At 47.3% G+C, this 21,188-nt stretch overlaps 1 protein-coding gene across 1 annotated transcript in view; it reads left to right on the plus strand.

Moving 5' to 3' along the window:
* TRIM44 (tripartite motif containing 44) overlaps positions 1 to 20,027 on the plus strand; it is a 146,881-nt gene extending 126,854 nt beyond the window's left edge. Inside the window, exons 5-6 of the mRNA XM_075326811.1 lie at positions 11,173 to 11,295; positions 18,208 to 20,027. Coding sequence (XP_075182926.1) covers positions 11,173 to 11,260 — 88 coding nt within the window. The 3' untranslated portion in view covers positions 11,261 to 11,295; positions 18,208 to 20,027. The remainder of the gene's footprint in view (positions 1 to 11,172; positions 11,296 to 18,207) is intronic.
* Positions 20,028 to 21,188: the final 1,161 nt, after the last annotated feature.

Below are 21,188 nucleotides of genomic sequence, written 5' to 3' on the forward strand. Positions count from 1 at the left end.
GTTCCCACGGACGGCTGCTGTTGCTTTTCCCCGGTAGTTAACGGCGACTGTCTCTTTCCCTGCACCTAGTACTTCTGTTGGTTCCAATGGGTTCCCACCGGTAACCCGCTCCCCGGCTTGGATATGGGCCGGAGGAGCCCCTCTTTGCCCGCAGGCGCTGGCCCTGAGAAACTGGTGCCTTGGCGGTGGCGGTGTCTCTCTCATACGGTTGGACTGTTGCCTTCAATCGGGACTTAGTTGTTTGGAAACCCGGAGGTCCCCTTCACTGACGGATTTGGCAAATTCACGGCGACTCCAAGCCTTGCTGGGATCCGAAATGCCCCTGCCAATGGTGCTGGCTTCTCCTTGTGTACCGGTCCGGTACCGCCGGGCCACCGCCCGTCCACGGTCCTTACGGCAACTCCGATAGGCCACTCCTGCAGACGGTCACCGCCATCTGCTAACCTTGCTGTCTCTGTCCGGGGCACACACCCGGACGCTGTCAGATAGTTGCTCGACTACCACTTTACTCCTCACACTCTCACGTCCAAGACTAATCTGCTCACTTTTCCCGCCTCCAGGACTGTGAACTCCTCGGTGGGCGGGGCCAACCGCTGGCCCACCCCCTGGTGTGAACATCAGCCCCTGGAGGAAGGCAACAAGGATTTTTGGGTCTAGCTTTGATGTGCCTAACCGGGGTGTAGGGTGTGGTGATGTCATTACCTGTGACCCCTGGCTTGTCCAGGGCGTCACACCATCATTACCAGGATCACCAGTAGCTTGTCCAGGGCGTCACACCATCATTACCAGGATCACCAGTAGCTTGGCTCTGTATGCCTCCATCCTTACCAGGGTCACCAGTAGCTTGGCTCTGTATGACTCCATCCTTACCAGGGTCACCAGTAGCTTGGCTCTGTATGCCTCCATCATTACCAGGGTCACCAGTAGCTTGGCTCTGTATGCCGCCATCATTACCAGGGTCACCAGTAGCTTGGCTCTGTATGCCTCCATCATTACCAGGGTCACCAGTAGCTTGGCTCTGTATGCCGCCATCCTTACCAGGGTCACCAGTAGCTTGTCCAGGGCGTCACACCATCATTACCAGGGTCACCAGTAGCTTGGCTCTGTATGCCTCCATCATTACCAGGGTCACCAGTAGTTTGGCTCTGTATGCCGCCATCATTACCAGGGTCACCAGTAGCTTGGCTCTGTATGCCGCCATCATTACCAGGGTCACCAGTAGCTTGTCCAGGACGTCACACCATCATTACCAGGGTCACCAGTAGCTTGTCCAGAGCGTCACACCATCATTACCAGGATCACCAGTAGCTGGGCTCTGTATGCCTCCATCCTTACCAGGGTCACCAGTAGCTTGGCTCTGTATGCCGCCATCATTACCAGCGTCACCAGTAGCTTGGCTCTGTATGCCTCCATCCTTACCAGGGTCACCAGTAGCTTGGCTCTGTATGCCTCCATCCTTACCAGGGTCACCAGTAGGCTGGCTCTGTATGCCGCCATCCTTACCAGGGTCACCAGTAGTTTGGCTCTGTATGCCGCCATCCTTACCAGGGTCACCAGTAGTTTGGCTCTGTATGCCGCCATCATTACCAGGGTCACCAGTAGGCTGGCTCTGTATGCCGCCATCATTACCAGGGTCACCAGTAGTTTGGCTCTGTATGCCGCCATCCTTACCAGGGTCACCAGTAGTTTGGCTCTGTATGCCGCCATCCTTACCAGGGTCACCAGTAGTTTGGCTCTGTATGCCGCCATCATTACCAGGGTCACCAGTAGGCTGGCTCTGTATGCCGCCATCATTACCAGGGTCACCAGTAGTTTGGCTCTGTATGCCGCCATCATTACCAGGGTCACCAGTAGGCTGGCTCTGTATGCCGCCATCCTTACCAGGGTCACCAGTAGTTTGGCTCTGTATGCCGCCATCATTACCAGGGTCACCAGTAGGCTGGCTCTGTATGCCGCCATCCTTACCAGGGTCACCAGTAGTTTGGCTCTGTATGCCGCCATCATTACCAGGGTCACCAGTAGTTTGGCTCTGTATGCCGCCATCCTTACCAGCGTCACCAGTAGCTTGGCTCTGTATTCCGCTATCCTTACCAGGGTCACCAGTAGTTTGGCTCTTTATGCCGCCATCCTTACCAGGGTCACCAGTAGCTTGGCTCTGTATTCCGCTATCCTTACCAGCGTCACCAGTAGCTTGGCTCTGTATGCCGCCATCATTACCAGGGTCACCAGTAGGGTGGATGTTTGTGCCCCCCCAAATCTAGGCTTCTGTTGCCTCCCAGTTTACGCAGCGATTCACTCTGAAATAAATCATTTCTTATAATAGGTCTTTTTAGAAACAAGTCTTTATAAAAAAAATGTGGGTTTTTTTGTACAAAAATTCTAGCGGTCACATCCCATTATCACATTTCAATGTAAGGATCCATTTTTAGCCGCCGGTAGCTCCCCTAGTAATAATGGCTGTTTAGTGAGCAGGAAAGTAGGGCAATTTTTCATTATTAATTATAATTTTATCTCGAAGCTTAATCCCCCAAAGTGCGTTTGTCATCGACTGACTGTCAGGAAGGAGTAAGAAAAAAAAACACTGGTAAGTAACAAATTAACCCCGAATGGGCCGCCGACAGCTGTGGCTGAATATGTTAACCTTGCCTTTAGTCAGTGTAATGACCTGTACGGCGGTCTGGTCCCCGGTGGTCCTTCTACCCTCAATATGGAGCTGCCGGCCTGGTGACCGTCCACGCCATGATGGTCTGTGGTGTCTTGGTCTCCCCCCGTGGTATCACGGGCCTCATTAGAGACTCGCTGAGCTCGGCGTGGGTTGATTTGCTGCTTCATTTTGGAGATTACAGACGTGTTCAGCTTTCTCAGGCACGCAACAGCAAAATTAATTAATTCGTCAAAAAAAAAATAAAAAAAAATCAGACAGCAGATGTTATGGGGGGGGGGGGTATTTAGCCTCTCAGGTACTGAAATATGTGGACGGGTAACTTACTGAAAACTTTATTGAGCAGAACATATCAGGATTTATACACTGATCTGCAGATGGGGCCGGGATGGAAGCAAAAATGAAATCAAAAATTATTGAAAAATGGTAAAAAATTGGATATTATGGCCTTTAATCTAGTAGTAGAGCAGGTTAGTACTTGATTATCAACAGGTCTGGATCAGGGCCGACTCCAAGTTTTAGGTGGGCCCTTACGTTTGTCTATATACTGTATATACAGTACGGACCAAATGTTTGGACGCACCTTCTCATCTCTAGAACAACTGTTAAGAGGAGACTTTGTGCAGCAGCCTTCATGGTAAAATAGCTGCTAGGAAACCACTGCTAAGGACAGGCAACAAGCAGAAGAGACTTGTCTGGGCTAAAGAACACAAGGAATGGACATTAGACCAGTGGAAATCTGTGCTTTGGTCTGATGAGTCCAAATTTGAGATGTTTGGATTCAACCACCGAGTCTTTGTAGAGAAGGTGAACGGATGGACTCTACATGGCTGGTTCCCACCGTGAAGCATGGAGGAGGAGGTGTGATGGTGCGGGGGGGCTTTGCTGGTGACACTGTTGGGGATTTATTCAAAATTGAAGGCATACAGATCCAGCATGGCTACCACAGCATCTTGCAGCGGCGTGCTATTCCATCCGGTTTGCGTTTAGTTGGACCATCATTTATTTTTCAACAGGACAATGACCCCAAACACACCTCCAGGCTGTGTATGGGCTATGTGACTAAGAAGGAGAGTGATGGGGGGCTACGCCAGATGACCTGGCCTCCACAGTCACCAGACCTGAACCCAATCGAGATGGTTTGGGGTGAGCTGGACCGCAGAGTGAAGGCAAAAGGGGCAACAAGTGCTAAGCATCTCTGGGAACTCCTTCAAGACTATTGGAAGACCATTTCCGGTGACTACTTCTTGAAGCTCATCAAGAGAATGCCAAGAGTGTGCAAAGCAGTAATCAAAGCAAAAGGCGGCTACTGTGAAGAACCTAGAATATAAGACATATTTTCAGTTGTTTCACACTTTTTTGTTAAGTATTTCATCCCACATGTGTTAATTCATAGTTTTATGCCTTTAATGTGAATCTACAATTTTCAGAGTCCTGAAAATAAAGAAAACCCTTTGAATGAGAAGGTGTGTCCAAACTTTTGGTCTGTACTGTATACACAGACACATATACACACACATACACACATATACACACACATACACACACATACATACGTACATACATACACAAACACACACAGACATACAGTACATACACACATACATACATACACACATATACACACATACATACACGCATACACACTTTATACACACACACATACATACAAACATACATACTCACACACACATACACATATACACACATATACACACACATACATACACACTTTATACGCACACACACACACATACATACATACACACATACACACATACAAACACACACACACACACACACACACCAGGCTGTCTCTTCCTCAGCTTTAGACTCCTGCAGTAAGAGACCTTTGATACCAACATGATCACATGAGTTTGATGTCACAAAGGTCCTTAAGCAGTCTTACCATATCAGTATAGAAATACTGGGGTCCCTAGGAGAATGGGGCCCTGTGAAACTGCCCAGTTTGCTCTCCTTTTCCCCTAATGCCAATCCTGAATACCATCCCGTCTCCTGTTCAGTTCTTTTAGACTACTGCAATTAAGAGACCTTTGGTTACATAATGGTTAAATGACGGTGAAGTCACCAAAGGTCCTTAAACAATCTTAACCTCAGAATATAAACACTGGGGGCCCTGAGAAATTGCACAGTTTGACTCCCCCCCGAACTCCGTGTCACGTAGTGACTACTGGGGTTCTGCCAGTTACATGGGAACCCCCGGCGAGTGCCACAAAACACAGGGTACACAATACAATGGTGGCCCCTGGTGCTAGGGAAAGGAGAGCAGGATCACCTCCTAAACTCAGGAGACTGATCCCTGTACTCCGTAACGTGCCTATGTGGGTTCTTTCACCCCGTCACCGATCACGTGCCTATCCCTGTCTTTCCCGGGACTCAGCCTTGTATAGTGAGCAGGGCAACGGGAACGCTAGTCTCGCTCAAAATTAAAGATACAGAGGATTAGACAGACAAAGATAAAATAAACAGCAATCATGCACTGCACTCCAAACAACAAAATATAATAATGAGGAAAGGGCCAGAGGGAAAAAAAAGGATTAAGGAATGGAAAAACTCACCACAGCTTTCACACAGAAAATGTTCTCTGAACGGCTTCCTGGTCTTCAGGTCATAGGTTTCCTCTAGAGGCAAGTAAAGCAGAAACTATCACCAGCAGTTACCTGGACTGGGAGGAAAGTCTTTATAGCAGAGCTAATTAGCAATAGAGAACAGCTGGCTATTGCTTTCATTCAGAGTTCAGGAGACCAGACGATCTACTTAATCCTTGCAGCGCTGGAAAAAGGAGAATCTGCACAGCTAGCAGTATTAATCTGAGCAAGTAAGTATGAAGCCCTGCGCTGTGATCTCCTCACACCAGAAATCGGAGGGACCACTCTCTGTCGTGGTATCTTCATGGTACTCTGGCACTGACTGTAACTAGGGCTTATGTTTAGAGTAGGGCTTATATTTCAAGCGTAATCCTGGAAAATCATACTAGGGCTTATTTTCGGAGTAGGTCTTATTTTTGGAGAAACCCGTAGCTCTATTTGCAGCCGTTAGACTTTGGTGGTGGCTGAGCCCGCTCCATAAATGCGGCATGCGCTTTCACCATATGTGTACGGCGAATGTTGCAAATTAAAACTTGGGCACAATGGGCTATCCAGGTGCCGTAGGTCCCAACCTTTGGCCTATTTCACCGGGTGCTGCGTCAGTGTCAGGTACCGGTGTGTAACGGATGGCCAGGGGACACAGGAAACCCTATGCAGACCCTAAGACTTTGTTTCCTGAGCTAGCCCTCACACCTTGAGGTACCCTTCAAGGTAGGGAGGTCCATGCCCCCGCAGGGTCGTGCTTCCTGTCCTGGCCCTGATGACAAAGCCCCCACCACCCAGGGGACCGACTAGGACGGAAATCCCGAAAACCCCGCCAAATATGAGAAACAGACAGGGGTAAAGTAAAACCAAATGAACACCTAAAACCTACACTAGGGAGCAACCAAAAGTATAAGGGTATAGGTAACAAGGGAATGGAGATAATAACAAAAACAGACAAGAATCAACAAAACACAGCAACAAGCACGTCCTCTCTGCTCCTGGGCTAGCTCCAAACTGAGTTGAATAACCAGCAACCTCTCCAGGAAGCAGAGGCATTATATACAGCTGAGCAAGTCTGCTGCTGCACCAGGGAAGGGATTAACCCTAAAATACCCAACGGAAAAAAGCAACGTTTAAATGTGCACGGTCTCAGCTGGTAATAGAGAACTCTGATCCTGAGCCTGTCCTTATACACGTAACAGTCGGCCCTTGTCTGGACAAAAAAAAATAAATGCTCAAAATAAAATGACATAAATAGGTCAATGTAATAAAACAAGTGGAGAAAAAAGATGGATCAGTTGCCCATAGCCATCAATCGTTTTTAGAGACCCTTTGAAGGATAGAAGCGGAGGACAATAAACGTCATTAATCCGCTCACAATCGTTCCCAGCTCCTTTATGTTGCGCATGCTTTTAATTATCATTTTGCATTCATTATTACATTTGTCGGCCAGGAAAAATGTACAACCAACCCCATATATAATTATATATGGCTCTTTCCCTCCTGTAATATACTTTATTATTACAGACGCGTGTTTACGGGCCTCTGGAACAGATGTGTTACTGCTCATTCCCTATGAGAAATGTTTGATTACATCTTTTATCATTGCGTCGCTTGTAGTATTATGCCTGAGAACCGCCAAGGAGAATAATTCATTAGAGTAAAGAAAGTTTTCGGGGTTAACTGCAATCAGTGAAAAAAGGTCAGCAATTTATTTTCTGACCAACAGTGCCACCGTTACCTATAGGCTGCATCTGGTATTGCAGCTCAGCCTGTTCAAAGGAATAGTCCCATCTGTTCCATGAAGGCCACCTAACTGGACGGGGAGGATTGTAGAGGGGTGGAAAGGGGTTTACACACAGGATAGATGGTAAATGTACAGGTGCTGGGGGTCGGACGGCTCTAACCCTCCACTGAATGGAGTGGTAGTAGTCGTGCATGACCACCACTGCTGTTATATAGTGTTCAGCGTTGCACTCATTGGATGTCATGTCAGCGTCGGACTCTGTTCACACTGCAGAGCCTGGTATCACTTAGTTGCACAGCCTGTCATGGGTGTCGGCTGATTCTGGTTTCACTGCCCTCCAGTACAGCAGGAGTTAATCCCTACTGGCTTGTGATCATCTACTGGGAGCTCAGGCTGTTGATCACCTCCAGCTGCCCTCATGCTTTATAAGGCTCTGGATACTGGAGTTGAGTGCCAGATATAGCTTTTTGCTTCTTGGTTCCTGTGGTTATCAAGTTCTATGGTGATCTACAAGTTGCGATTCTGCATGGTGTGTGAGTCCTCCAGTTACATATTTATTTCCTACCCCTTCTGTGTTAATTCCCAAGATCACAAATTGTCCCTCCTTGGTGCATGTTGCTGTGCTGTGCTGTGTGCTGTGCTGTGTGCGAGTTTTTGTTTACCCTTGTCTGTGTCTATTTGTGGGGCTTGGTTACTGGGTTTCCAGCCCGCTCCCCGGGTGGGGAGGAAGTATTATCAGTGCCTGAACAGGAGGCAGGACCAAGTTGGAGGCTCAAACCTGGCTACCATCAAGTCTATCTTCGAGATAAGGGACAGCGCAGGTACCCCAGTCTTAGGGTCAGCCTGGTAGCCCCTATTCCATATGTACACCCCGTGACACCTGCATGCGACTAACATCCATTCTGTCCCATATAGCACTGGTCACGCTTGCCTACTATTCACGGGGTACTCTTGGGGTTGCCAGATGACTCAAGAGTCAGACAACAGTGGACAGGAGACGATCCTATTTAGTGGGATTACCGATAAATATTCCGACTGTAAACATTTATGGTGCATCGTAAAACTGATTTGCACTACATTCAAGAAACCGCACATATATAAATTATAGTAGCTTGTGGCGGTCACATAACAGCTGTTTTATGATCCCCGTCGTCACCACGTTTGCTTTTCCTATCCGCTCATTTTTATGAATAATTCCCATTGATGTCTGCCCCTAGTGGCCTTATCTGGAACTACTACACTTCTTGGAAGGCGGCATCGGTATAAAATAGGTCTCAACTGAATGGTCAATGTCTATCGTAATCTGTAAGACAAGCCTAAGATTCTGCTTGTGAACGAGCAAAAAAGAGCAATAAGTCCGATCTCTGCCGTAGACTACAGCTGGAAAGTCTTCCCGGCAATTACCCCTCCAACGTTGGGTATGAAATAAGATATCGATGAACAATATACTGACCATATACAGGATATATTAGAAATCGGCAACCGTTAAGCCTTCATGAAACTACAACGCCCAAAAGTCCATTGCCAAAGATGTGTGTGTAATACTGGCAGCCCGCGCCGGTGCTTTGGGTTCATCCGGTAAGAACCTGCACAAGGACACAGTCTCCAATCCTGCTGCAATGATAGCATGCAGAAAAGTGAAAATGCACTGATTCTAAAAATTGGATGGGGGCAGCAGTACCTTCCGTCTTGGATATTTAGGACAGTTGTCACTGGTGTGTCACGGGTGATAGACAGTCATGTGATTTCGGGCCATAGAAGGTCACAGCGTTTGTGTCACGATTCCGTTGTGCAGAACATTCAGTATTGTTCTGCTATGCTCTCCTGCAGAGCCAGTATATTTTGTCCATGCTGCAGTGTATGCTCTGCTGGTTGTTTCACAGCACTGAGTTTCACGTTGGTCCTGGGGGGTGCTCTCACAGATGCTTCTCATTCCCGGTGATTACTCTGCTTCTTTAGGGAGCATGTTAGCTCAGGACGCCGCCAGTTATACTTCCTGGTTACAGTTGTGCTGTTGGTTCCCATGGTGCTCAGTTTTCAGATTTGCGGTTTACCCCTCTCCGCCTGGCCTCCCTTATTTCTTTTGTGACTTTCCGGCTTCTGACCTCGGACCTCCTCTTGACCATGTCCTCGCCTGCTCCCTATATCTTGTATGTACTCTCCTGGAACCCTGACCTTCGGCTTGTACCTTGACCTCGTCTCTGTCTGCCCCTCAAGTACTGTCCTGCCCTCCTGATTTATGATTCCGGTCTGTCTGACTACCTCTCCATTTTCTGCATACTAGTAGTGTGACAGTCATCATAGTTTGGCTGCACAGAATCCTCCCTGACTTTCCATTGTTCCTGCTGTCAGTATTCATTGGTATAGGTAGCTTTACTGCTGGATTCATCTCTATCCATTTTGGACCCATCAGGAGCTCGACTTCAACCTAACTGCTGACCATCAGTATTCTCTTAGTGCTTATATACCCCTTTCTTCCTATCGACTGGTGCTGGTGATATTCTTCAGTTTATTCAAGCCCTGGGTGCAAGCAGGTGGCTTGTATTCATCTTTGGTATCGTTGTAGAAAGCTCTGCTGAACTTGTACCTGATTCATCTGTAGATAAGTAGTTCATACATTTTCCTCCTGTGTGTCCTCCTTGTAATGTCTATAGTGGTTAGTGGGGTTGGCAAAGACCTCATTCCACCCATTCCCTATTTAGGGTCCTGCGATAGGGATATCTAGGGTCAGGTATCCTTCTCGGCGCATAGGTGCAGAACCTATCTAGGGTGGTATTGTTGCAGAAAGCTCTGCTGAACGTCTACCTAAGTCATCTGTGGATAAGTAGTTCATATATTTTCCCCTTGTGTGTTCTTTGTGTCGTCTATAGTGGTTAGTGGGGTTGACGAAGAGTTCATCCCATCTATTCTCTATTTAGGGCCCCGCACTAAGGATAGCTAGGGTCACATTTCCGGCTTGGCGCATAGGTATGGAACCTATCTAGGGTGGTGAGGGACCCCAATGACCAGCAGTAGGGATACCTAGGGTCAGGTATCCGGCTCGGCGCATAGGTGCGAAACCTGTCTAGGGTGGTGAGGGACCCCAGGGACCAGTAGTGGGTTCGGTCAGGAGTTACCATCTTCCCCTTCCCTAAACACAGGGTTTTCCTTCCCTTTCGCCGTTCACTTGGTACTTCCCCGTACCTAGTGTGACAACAGTAATGGTGTCAAGCACAGCTAAAAAGAGCTTCATTTTCATATTTGCTGTAAAACCTGCAGTTCCCCCGGCCTGTTCCTGTCTGAATCTTTTGGGAGTGGTAATTTCACGGCATCTGTAGAGCTACAGGCCACAGATATAAAACTTCATAGATCCGATCATTTCTGGGAAACGTCATCGATATAACGTCAACACCATTTCTATAATTCCTGGAATAAGCCTTTAAAAATACATAAGTAGACAATATTTTATTGACTTTTGGGGCAGGTGGGGCAACATTTAATCAATACCCATTAAAAAAAAAAAAGACCCTCAATAGACTTGTACAAAACAATGGTGCAACAATAGATGCCAGGCAGATAAAAGATGAGGGTCTTAAAGTGCACATAAATCCGTGTGTGTAGACCGTCCTCCTGCCTCTGAAGAGCTGATGGTGAGTAATATAACCGTGTCACCAGACTCGGGGACGTTGGCAAGGTCATCCATTAGGGAAGAATATCGGGGAATCGCGTAATGGCACGTTGCGGTACAGGCTTGTCGATGAGGTCATCCTCCATCCTTCTGTATCCAGGGAAGTCACATTTCCCAAGCTCGAAAGAGACAAAACCGCTTTAATTAAGTGGAATAAACTCCTCCTGTGTGGGAAGCGATTTCACAGGATGCTGGCGTAACGCCATTATATTGAAAAGACACAAAACCGGGTCCGGAGCCAAGTGCTCTAAGCAGAATCTCGCTCTTCGCTCCAGTGGCCGGCAAGGTGCCTGGCAACATTGGCAAGAAATAACGCTAAATTGTAAACATGACCTGGATGCGGGTACAGCGGGCACGCCGCGCCTCGTAATGAAATCAGTCCTAGGAGAGCAGTAATTGTAATGTTTCCTGCGATATTGTGATGTTCTCATACATATCCACATTGATTTTCCCATCCTTCCCTCCTGAACTGCTCTATAATGGGATTGTGTTTAATCCTCAGGGATGAAGAGACGGCTCCTGAGTCAGCAGCTGAAGGATGCTCCAATGCAAGATGTCACAACCCCCCTCCAGGCAATGGACCATGGTGAAGAGCAGGGGGGCTGCAAAATGCAGCCGACACAAGGTAGAGTACAGGCCTGGATGCTAATATAACAGTGCAGAGAAGATGAGATCCAACTGGGCAGTGGGGGATCATTCATCTGCCTCCATTCTGACAGTGCACGATATCTGCTTTACACAAAATATATATTTCCTGGGGTATCGCTAGAACAAGGGTCCCTCAGTCCTCCTCAGCCACAACATGCCATCTGAGATACCAGGGGATCTTTCTGCCTATGCATTTGGGTATTGCTCCTACTGACGACAAGGTATACAGTTAGCGCCCCCTTGTGTCAGCAGCAGGCGGCCTCATCTTATCATTTCATTCTGCTGAGAGTATGGCTTAATGGTGGCACTCTGTGGCAGTGGTTATGAGGGTCACTACTGGCAGTAGTGATTATTTGGGGCAGTGGATATGAGGGGCACTACTGACAGTAGTATTTATTTGGGGCAGAGGATATGAGGGGCACTACTGACAGTAGTATTTATTTGGGGCAGAGGATATGAGGGGCACTACTGACAGTAGTATTTATTTGGGGCAGAGGATATGAGGGGCACTACTGACAGTAGTATTTATTTGGGGCAGAGGATATGAGGGGCACTACTGACAGTAGTATTTATTTGGGGCAGAGGATATGAGGGGCACTGCTGACAGTAGTATTTATTTGGGGCAGAGGATATGAGTGGCACTACTGACATTAGTATTTATTTGGGGCAGTGGATATGAGGGGCACTGCTGACAGTAGTATTTATTTGGGGCAGAGGATATGAGGGGCACTGCTGACAGTAGTGATTATTTGGGGCAGAGGATATGAGGGGCACTGCTGACAGTAGTATTTATTTGGGGCAGAGGATATGAGGGGCACTACTGACATTAGTATTTATTTGGGGCAGTGGATATGAGGGGCACTGCTGACAGTAGTATTTGGGGCAGAGGATATGAGGGGCACTGCTGACAGTAGTATTTATTTGGGGCAGAGGATATGAGGGGCACTACTGACAGTAGTATTTATTTGGAGCAGAGGATATGAGGGGCACTGCTGACAGTAGTATTTATTTGGGGCAGAGGATATGAGGGGCACTACTGACAGTAGTATTTATTTGGGGCAGACGATATGAGGGGCACTGCTGACAGTAGTGTTTATTTGGGGCAGAGGATATGAGGGGCACTACTGACAGTAGTATTTATTTGGGGCAGAGGATATGAGGGGCACTACTGACAGTAGTATTTATTTGGGGCAGAGGATATGAGAAGGACTGCTGACAGTAGTATTTATTTGGGGCAGAGGATATGAGGGGCACTACTGACAGTATTTATTTGGGGCAGTGGATATGAGGGGCACTGCTGACAGTAGTATTTATTTGGGGCAGAGGATATGAGGGGCACTGCTGACAGTAGTGATTATTTGGGGCAGAGGATATGAGGGGCACTGCTGACAGTAGTATTTATTTGGGGCAGAGGATATGAGGGGCACTACTGACATTAGTATTTATTTGGGGCAGTGGATATGAGGGGCACTGCTGACAGTAGTATTTGGGGCAGAGGATATGAGGGGCACTGCTGACAGTAGTATTTATTTGGGGCAGAGGATATGAGGGGCACTACTGACAGTAGTATTTATTTGGAGCAGAGGATATGAGGGGCACTGCTGACAGTAGTATTTATTTGGGGCAGAGGATATGAGGGGCACTACTGACAGTAGTATTTATTTGGGGCAGACGATATGAGGGGCACTGCTGACAGTAGTGTTTATTTGGGGCAGAGGATATGAGGGGCACTGCTGACAGTAGCGTTTATTTGGGGCAGAGGATATGAGGGTCACTGCTGACAGTAGTATTTATTTGGGGCAGAGGATTTGAGGGGCACTGCTGACAGTAGTATTTATTTGGGGCAGAGGATATGAGGGGCACTGCTGACAGTAGTATTTATTTGGGGCAGAGGATTTGAGGGGCACTGCTGACAGTAGTATTTATTTGGGGCAGAGGATATGAGGGGCACTGCTGACAGTAGTATTTATTTGGGGCAGAGGATTTGAGGGGCACTGCTGACAGTAGTATTTATTTGGGGCAGAGGATATGAGGGGCACTGCTGACAGTAGTGTTTATTTGGGGCAGAGGATATGAGGGGCACTGCTGACAGTAGTATTTATTTGGGGCAGAGGATATGAGGGGCACTACTGACAGTAGTATTTATTTGGGGCAGAGGATATGAGGAGCACTACTGACAGTAGTATTTATTTGGGGCAGAGGATATGAGGGGCACTGCTGACAGTAGTATTTATTTGGGGCAGAGGATATGAGGGGCACTGCTGACAGTAGTATTTATTTGGGGCAGAGGATATGAGGGGCACTACTGACAGTAGTATTTATTTGGGGCAGAGGATATGAGGGGCACTACTGACAGTAGTATTTATTTGGGGCAGTGGATATGAGGGGCACTGCTGACAGTAGTGTTTATTTGGGGCAGAGGATATGAGGGGCACTGCTGTCAGTAGTATTTATTTGGGGCAGAGGATATGAGGGGCACTGCTGTCAGTAGTATTTATTTGGGGCAGAGGATATGAGGGGCACTGCAAGTGAGTGGCGTTTACAGAGAGATTTTAGCAGCGCTTCTTCAGAACAATTGTTTTTTTGTTGTTTTTTTTTATCCTTTTCGTCTGATATTAACCCTTGGTATTCCTTACCGCTCAGATCCACCCGTCCATGCTTTATTCATTGCGGCGTGTGTCGCGGTATGTATTAGAGCGCAGACGTTCTTCTGGCGGATCCTGTATTATTTTCCAGTCTGTCTCCGCACCGTTCCACATTGATGCTTTTTTAATGGAGTGTTTGTGTGGGGTATTGATTTTGTGTTTCTCTCGTGGGGATTGTTTCATACAATACGTTGTGCTGCTTGTTTCACATCAGACTCCTCGGCTGTAATTATTCGGCTTCTGAAATCCTTGATTCTCTCTCTTTATTTTCTGTAATAAAAATCCCTCGTTTTAGGGGCCAGCACCTGATGTGCTGTAAAGCACTGCCGAGCCGCGTGCAATATGTGACTGTCACATGGACCATTGACTGGGGCTATATACTAGTGGACTCCGATCAGCCAGAACCTTAAAACCACTCATAGGTGAAGGCAATAACCTTGATTATCTTATGACATATGGCTCTTGTCAAGGGTGGGATATATTGGGCAGAAATTGTACAGTCTCTTTGTGAAGTTGATGGGTTGGAAACAAGAAAAAGGAGCGTAAGGATGTGAGCAACTTTGACAAGGACCCATTTTTAAAGGCTAAACGACAGGGTTGGGACATCTCCGAAATGGCAGGATTTTTTTTTTTTTAGATGTTCCTGTTATGTAGCGTTGAGCGCCTACCTAAGTGATCCAGGGAATGTCACAGGTGACAGACAGTCCTGTGGTGTCTGGCTATAGAAGGTCACAGCGTTTGGCTGCACAAACTGCTCCCTGACCTTCTATTATTCCTGCTTGGTGTATTTGCCATTCTATGTATCTCCTCTGCTTAATTTTCATCCCTTTCCCTTTAGGACCCTATGGTGTTCCTCACCCTTACAGCTGTTAATTGCTAGCACTTCCCTTTGTGTCTTTATATACCCTCATTTCCCCTTAGGCTGGCATCACACGCTACGATATATCTGGCGATATGTCGTCGGGGTCACGGATTCCGTGACGCACATCCGGCATCGTGAGACATATCGTACCGTGTGACATCTCCGAACGACTGTGAACGAGCAAAAATACTCACCTCATCGTTGCTCGTTGACACGTCGTTCATTTTCAAAATGTCGGTCCTCCTGTGCGCCGGTTGTTCGTCGTTCCCGAGGCGGCACACATTGCTCTGTGTGACACCCCAGGAATGACGAACACAGCTTACCTTTGTTCCACCGGCAATGCGTAAGGAAGGAGGTGGGCGGGATGTTACGTCCCGCTCATCTCTGCCCCTCCGCTTCTATTGGCCGGCCGCTGTGTGATGTCGCTGTGACGCCAAACGTCCCTCCCCCTTCTGGAAGAAGATGTTCGCCGCCCACAATGACGTCGTCCGGGAGGTAAGTACATGTGACGGGGTGTTAACGACTTTGTGCGCCACGGACAACTAATTGCCCGTGACGCACAAACGACGGGGGCGGGTACGATCGCTTGTGCGATCGCACGATAGATCGTACCGTGTGACAGCGCCCTAACTCTAAAGCGGGCTTTACCTTCTACGATATTGCTAGCAATTGCTAGCGATATCGTACGCAAAAGCACCCGCCCCCGTCGTGGATGCGATTTCGTGTGATCGCTGCCGCAGCGAACATTATCGCTACGGCAGCGTCACACGCACTTACCTGGTCGTCGTCGTCGCTGTGACTGCTGAACAATCCCTCCCTCAAGGTGGAAGGAATGTTCGGCATCACAGCGACGTCACCGCAACGTCACTAAGCGGCTGGCCAATCAAAGCGGAGGGGCGGAGATGAGCGGAACGTAATATCCCGCCCACCTTCTTCCTTCCGCATTGCGGCCGGCGGCAGCTAAGGAGACGTTCCTTGCTCCTGCGGTGTCACACATAGCGATGTGTGCTGCAGCAGGAGCAACGAACAACATCGATAATCAACCATTACCGATTTTTGGTTTTGGGACGACCTCTCGATGGTGAACGATTTTCACCATTTTTGAGGTCGCTTAAGGTCGCTGGTCAGTGTCACACGCTGCGATATCGTTAATGACGCCAGATGTGCGTCACTAACAACGTGACCCCGACAATAAAACATTAACGATATTGTAGCGTGTAAAGCCCCCTTAAGCTGGTGATAAGTCTTATACTCCTAACAAGTCTTCAGTGCAAGCAGTCGGCTTGCATACATCTGGAGAATCTTTGTTGTTGTTGCAATTCCTCTTCCTGAGTCATTTGGAGATGAGTTATTTGTTTGTTTACTTTTCCCGTTTGTTATTCCTTTGTCTTCTTTAGAGATTATTGGGGTTGACTAAGTGCTCATCCCATCCGCTCACTAGCTAGGGCCTACTTCAGGGTCAGCCACGGTCAGGTATCTGGCTCGGCACATAAGTGTGGAACCTGTCTAGGGTGGTGAGGGAAGCTGAGGCCCAGCACTAGGGATATCTAGGGTCAGAAACCCGTCTCGGCGCATAAGTGCGGAACCTATCTAGGGTGATGAGGGACCCCAGGGACCAGCACTAGGGATATCTAGGGTCAGGTATCCGGCTCAGCACATAGGTGCGTAACCTATCTAGGGTGGTGAAGGAAGCCAGGGCCTGGCACTAGGGATATCTAGTGTCAGGTATCTGGCTAGGCGCATAGGTGCGAAACCTTTCTAGGGTGGTGAGGGAAGCCAGGACCCAGTGGTAGGCTTGGTCAGGGTTCACCATCTCCCCCTTCCCTAGACACAGGGTTTCCCCTCCCTTTCGCCATTCGCTTGGTACTTTCCCTTACCTAGCATGACAGCAAAGGACGATAGTGATCTGTCAACAAGGTCATGGACATCCAAAGCTTATTGGTGCACGAGATGGAAAGGCTAGCCACAGAAGAGCACAAATTTTTAAGAAGGTTTCAGATAGCTATAATAGAACAGCATTAGATTGCACAGAACATCTCATCTCGCCATGTACGGGGGTGGGTAACCGCAGACCGGTCAAAGTGGTCATGTCCACCTACAATAGGCACGACAGTCCCAGAACTGGATCATGGAACAATAGAAAAAAAGAGTGGCCGAGTCTGATGAATCCCGTTTTCCATCATGTGGCCGGCTGATGCCCGTACATTGCTTACTGGGGAAAGAGATGGCACCAGTATGCACTGTGGGAAGAAGAAGGCGGTGTGATGGGGCACGTTCTGTTGGGGAAACCTTGGCTTCTGGAATCATGTGGATGTGCCAAGCATTACTGACCTAAAAAGGCAAAAAATAACTACCCAAATTCATGGCAGCAGCATTCCCTGAAGGTAGTGCCTTCTTCCAGCAGGATAATGCCCAATGCCACACTGAAAAAAACGTTGAGGACCATGAAAAAGATCAAGTTGATGAGTTGTCTCCAGATTTTCCAGATCTCAATGTGATCTATCATCTATGGAATGTGCAGGAAAACAAGTCCGATCCATGGGGGCTGATCCATTGATGGCCCATCCCTAGGGTATGACATCAATACCAGATCGCTGGCGGGGCGACACCTGGCACCCCAGTGCTGACACCAGGAACAGATGAGTAGAAGGGGTGACGGGTGTCGTACCCCCACTCATCCGGTATTGATGATGTATCCTAAGGATGGGCCTTCAAAATTAAAGAACTGGAGAATGCCCTCAATGTTTAAGGATTTTTGGCTTATTGTAGATGAGTTGTCCTATTAAGTCATCAGTCAACAGCATTAGTGATGCCGGCACAGCCATAGTCTGGTGGGCTGATGTCAATCTGCATAGGTTTGTTTTAGGGGTAACGAGGCGTGAAGAGTTTGTAGCACTGGATTGTTTCCGGACATATTAAGGGGCCATTAAGGGTGTTGTGCATAGAGTTGAATATTTGTAACTTGGCCATCTTAGCACCGGCCCCCATAGTAATCAATTAGGAAGTTGACATCCAGCTTTGACTCGAAAGGATTCCTCCACAAAGCGTCGGGTTTTAGGACAGCGTTGCTTGTATCTTGTTTCTCCAAGGTGCTCTTTCCATAATCTCCAGCACTGCATAATGCCGCAGGCCTGTAGCCTATTATATCTGACTCCGCATGTCTTTGTGATGTCCTCTTATTATCTCCTATCCCTCTTCTCCCGCCCGCCAAGACAAGGAAACAATAAGGGAACAGTTTTCTTCGCATGCCATGGCTAAACCGTTGGTTACAGACAACAGGCTGAGTTGGTGGGAGGCGAGGGAGGGTCTTGTGCCCGGTTTTGCCCTTTTGTCCGGCGGACAATGACTTCATATCTCACCATGCCTCTTTTGTTTTCATTAGGGAATGGAATCTCTTCTCGGAAATCTCCACGAGCATCGATCTCCCTGTGACACCGAACATTAGACCTGCAAATCACGGACTCTGTATATATTCCGAAACCTCAACTTTTTTGGGTCGAGCGGACTTCATTACGTCCTATAGACCCAGCTGGGAAATTACTGTGAACTCTTAAGGGCTGGAATTACTTTTCTGCAATTCATTTTTGTTGCATTTATTAGATTTGTTTTGTTGTATTTGATGAAAATTCTAAAATTGAGATACAGATGATCCACCCATGCATAGGATATCAGATTATTCGGGGGTGAACACCAGATTTCCCACCTAGAGACCCCAATTTCAGCTGTTTACATGTCCTACAGCCACTGGAAATGCAGAGTGTAATGCTACTTACGGATAGTACACACGGAAGAGTAGTCAGGCAAGCCGTGATCTAGTAACAGGAGCACGCATATGGATACAGGGAGTACACAGAGGTGTAGTCAGGTCACAATCCGAGGTTCAGAATTCCAGGAGGGCACGTAATAGAATCAGGGAGAAAACTGAGATGTGGTCAGGTAACGGTCCAAGGTCAAAAGCTAGGAGGTCACAACAGGGATCGGGCAGAGAGGAGTCAAACAATGGTCCGGGGTCAAGAAGCAAAGATCAGAACCCTTGCAGAAATGCAGGCCAACAGCACAACTACAGAACCAGAATGTATGACTGGCGAGGTTCTGAGAGAGCATGCTCAGTAAAGAAGCTGAGCAAGATGGAACACTTGAGCAATCATCACCTCCCAGAACCAGCATGAAAGCCAGTGCTGTCAATCAACCTGACAGCCAATAGCCCAGAAAAACACAATAGCGCATCTCCTAGTGTGTAAGATGCTCTGTACAGAGGAATCAAGACACAGAGCATACAAATACATTCTCCGGTACTGCTCCTATTGAAGTGAATATGATTTGAGCTTCAGTAGCCAAGGATGGTCACTATACGGTGAGGGAGCTCTAGTGTCCTGGTTTTGTTTGCTTTGTACTTCCAGAAGCTGTAGGACCTGAGAACAACCGAAAATTGAAAATTGGGGGAACATGATGTTCGATACCCCACATACCTGACCTTGGCCAGTCTGATCTGATATTCTAGTGCTAAACATCCCCTTTAAGGGAGCTCTTCAGGATCAGAAAACATTGTCTACTATTTCCAGTAACAGCCCAACCCTTGTATATGGGCTGTGCCCGGTATTGTAGTCAGTGGAGGTGAGCTATATCATTTAATTAATGGCTAATATCAGAAACAATCATAGGACCAGGGTGGCGCTAAAACATGTAAAGTCTTATTTCAGAAAACATCAGAGGGTGTTGGGGACATTATTATGAAATATTGGGTAATGGCTTAAGTATGAATTTGTTACTGTCATGAGTGTTTGTTCCACTTATTACATGTATAACGACATAAAAAAAGGAAGGTCGGGCATATTGAGTTTCAACATGTCCAATCCTGTTCCTCTTAAAGGAGACTGCGCTCATAGATGTCCAGCAGATACCTACAGTTAGGTCCAGAAATCTTTGGCCAGTGACACAATTTTGGCGAGTTGGGCTCTGCATGCCACCACATTGGATTTGAAATGAAACCTCTACAACAGAATTCAAGTGCAGATTGTAACGTTTAATTTGAAGGTTTGAAGAAAAATATCTGATAGAAATTGTAGGAATTGTCACATTTCTTTACAAACACTCCACATTTTAGGAGGTCAAAAGCAATTGGACAAATAAACCAAACCCAAACAAAATATTTTTATTTTCAATATTTTGTTGCGAATCCTTTGGAGGCAATCACTGCCTTAAGTCTGGAACCCATGGACATCACCAAACGCTGGGTTTCCTCCTTCTTAATGCTTTGCCAGGCCTTTACAGCCGCAGCCTTCAGGTCTTGCTTGTTTGTGGGTCTTTCCATCTTAAGTCTGGATTTGAGCAAGTGAAATGCATGCTCAATTGGGTTAAGATCTGGTGATTGACTTGGCCATTGCAGAATGTTCCACTTTTTTGCACTCATGAACTCCTGGGTAGCTTTGGCTGTATGCTTGGGGTCATTGTCCATCTGTACTATGAAGCGCCGTCCGATCAACTTTGCGGCATTTGGCTGAATCTGGGCTGAAAGTATATCCCGGTACACTTCAGAATTCATCCGGCTACTCTTGTCTGCTGTTATGTCATCAATAAACACAAGTGACCCAGTGCCATTGAAAGCCATGCATGCCCATGCCATCACGTTGCCTCCACCATGTTTTACAGAGGATGTGGTGTGCCTTGGATCATGTGCCGTTCCCTTTCTTCTCCAAACTTTTTTCTTCCCATCATTCTGGTACAGGTTGATCTTGGTCTCATCTGTCCATAGAATACTTTTCCAGAACTGAGCTGGCTTCATGAGGTGTTTTTCAGCAAATTTAACTCTGGCCTGTCTATTTTTGGAATTGATGAATGGTTTGCATCTAGATGTGAACCCTTTGTATTTACTTTCATGGAGTCTTCTCTTTACTGGTGACTTAGAAACAGATACACCTACTTCACTGAGAGTGTTCTGGACTTCAGTTGATGTTGTGAACGGGTTCTTCTTCACCAAAGAAAGTATGCGGCGATCATCCACCACTGTTGTCATCCGTGGACGCCCAGGCCTTTTTGAGTTCCCAAGCTCACCAGTCAATTCCTTTTTTCTCAGAATGTACCCGACTGTTGATTTTGCTACTCCAAGCATGTCTGCTATCTCTCTGATGGATTTTTTCTTTTTTTTCAGCCTCAGGATGTTCTGCTTCACCTCAATTGAGAGTTCCTTAGACCGCATGTTGTCTGGTCACAGCAACAGCTTCCAAATGCAAAACCACACACCTGTAATCAACCCCAGACCTTTTAACTACTTCATTGATTACAGATTAACGAGGGAGATGCCTTCAGAGTTAATTGCAGCCCTTAGAGCCCCTTGTCCAATTACTTTTGGTCCCTTGAAAAAGA

This window comes from Anomaloglossus baeobatrachus, chromosome 10 (assembly GCF_048569485.1).
Source record: "Anomaloglossus baeobatrachus isolate aAnoBae1 chromosome 10, aAnoBae1.hap1, whole genome shotgun sequence".
In the NCBI taxonomy this organism is placed as follows: Eukaryota; Metazoa; Chordata; class Amphibia; order Anura; family Aromobatidae; genus Anomaloglossus; species Anomaloglossus baeobatrachus.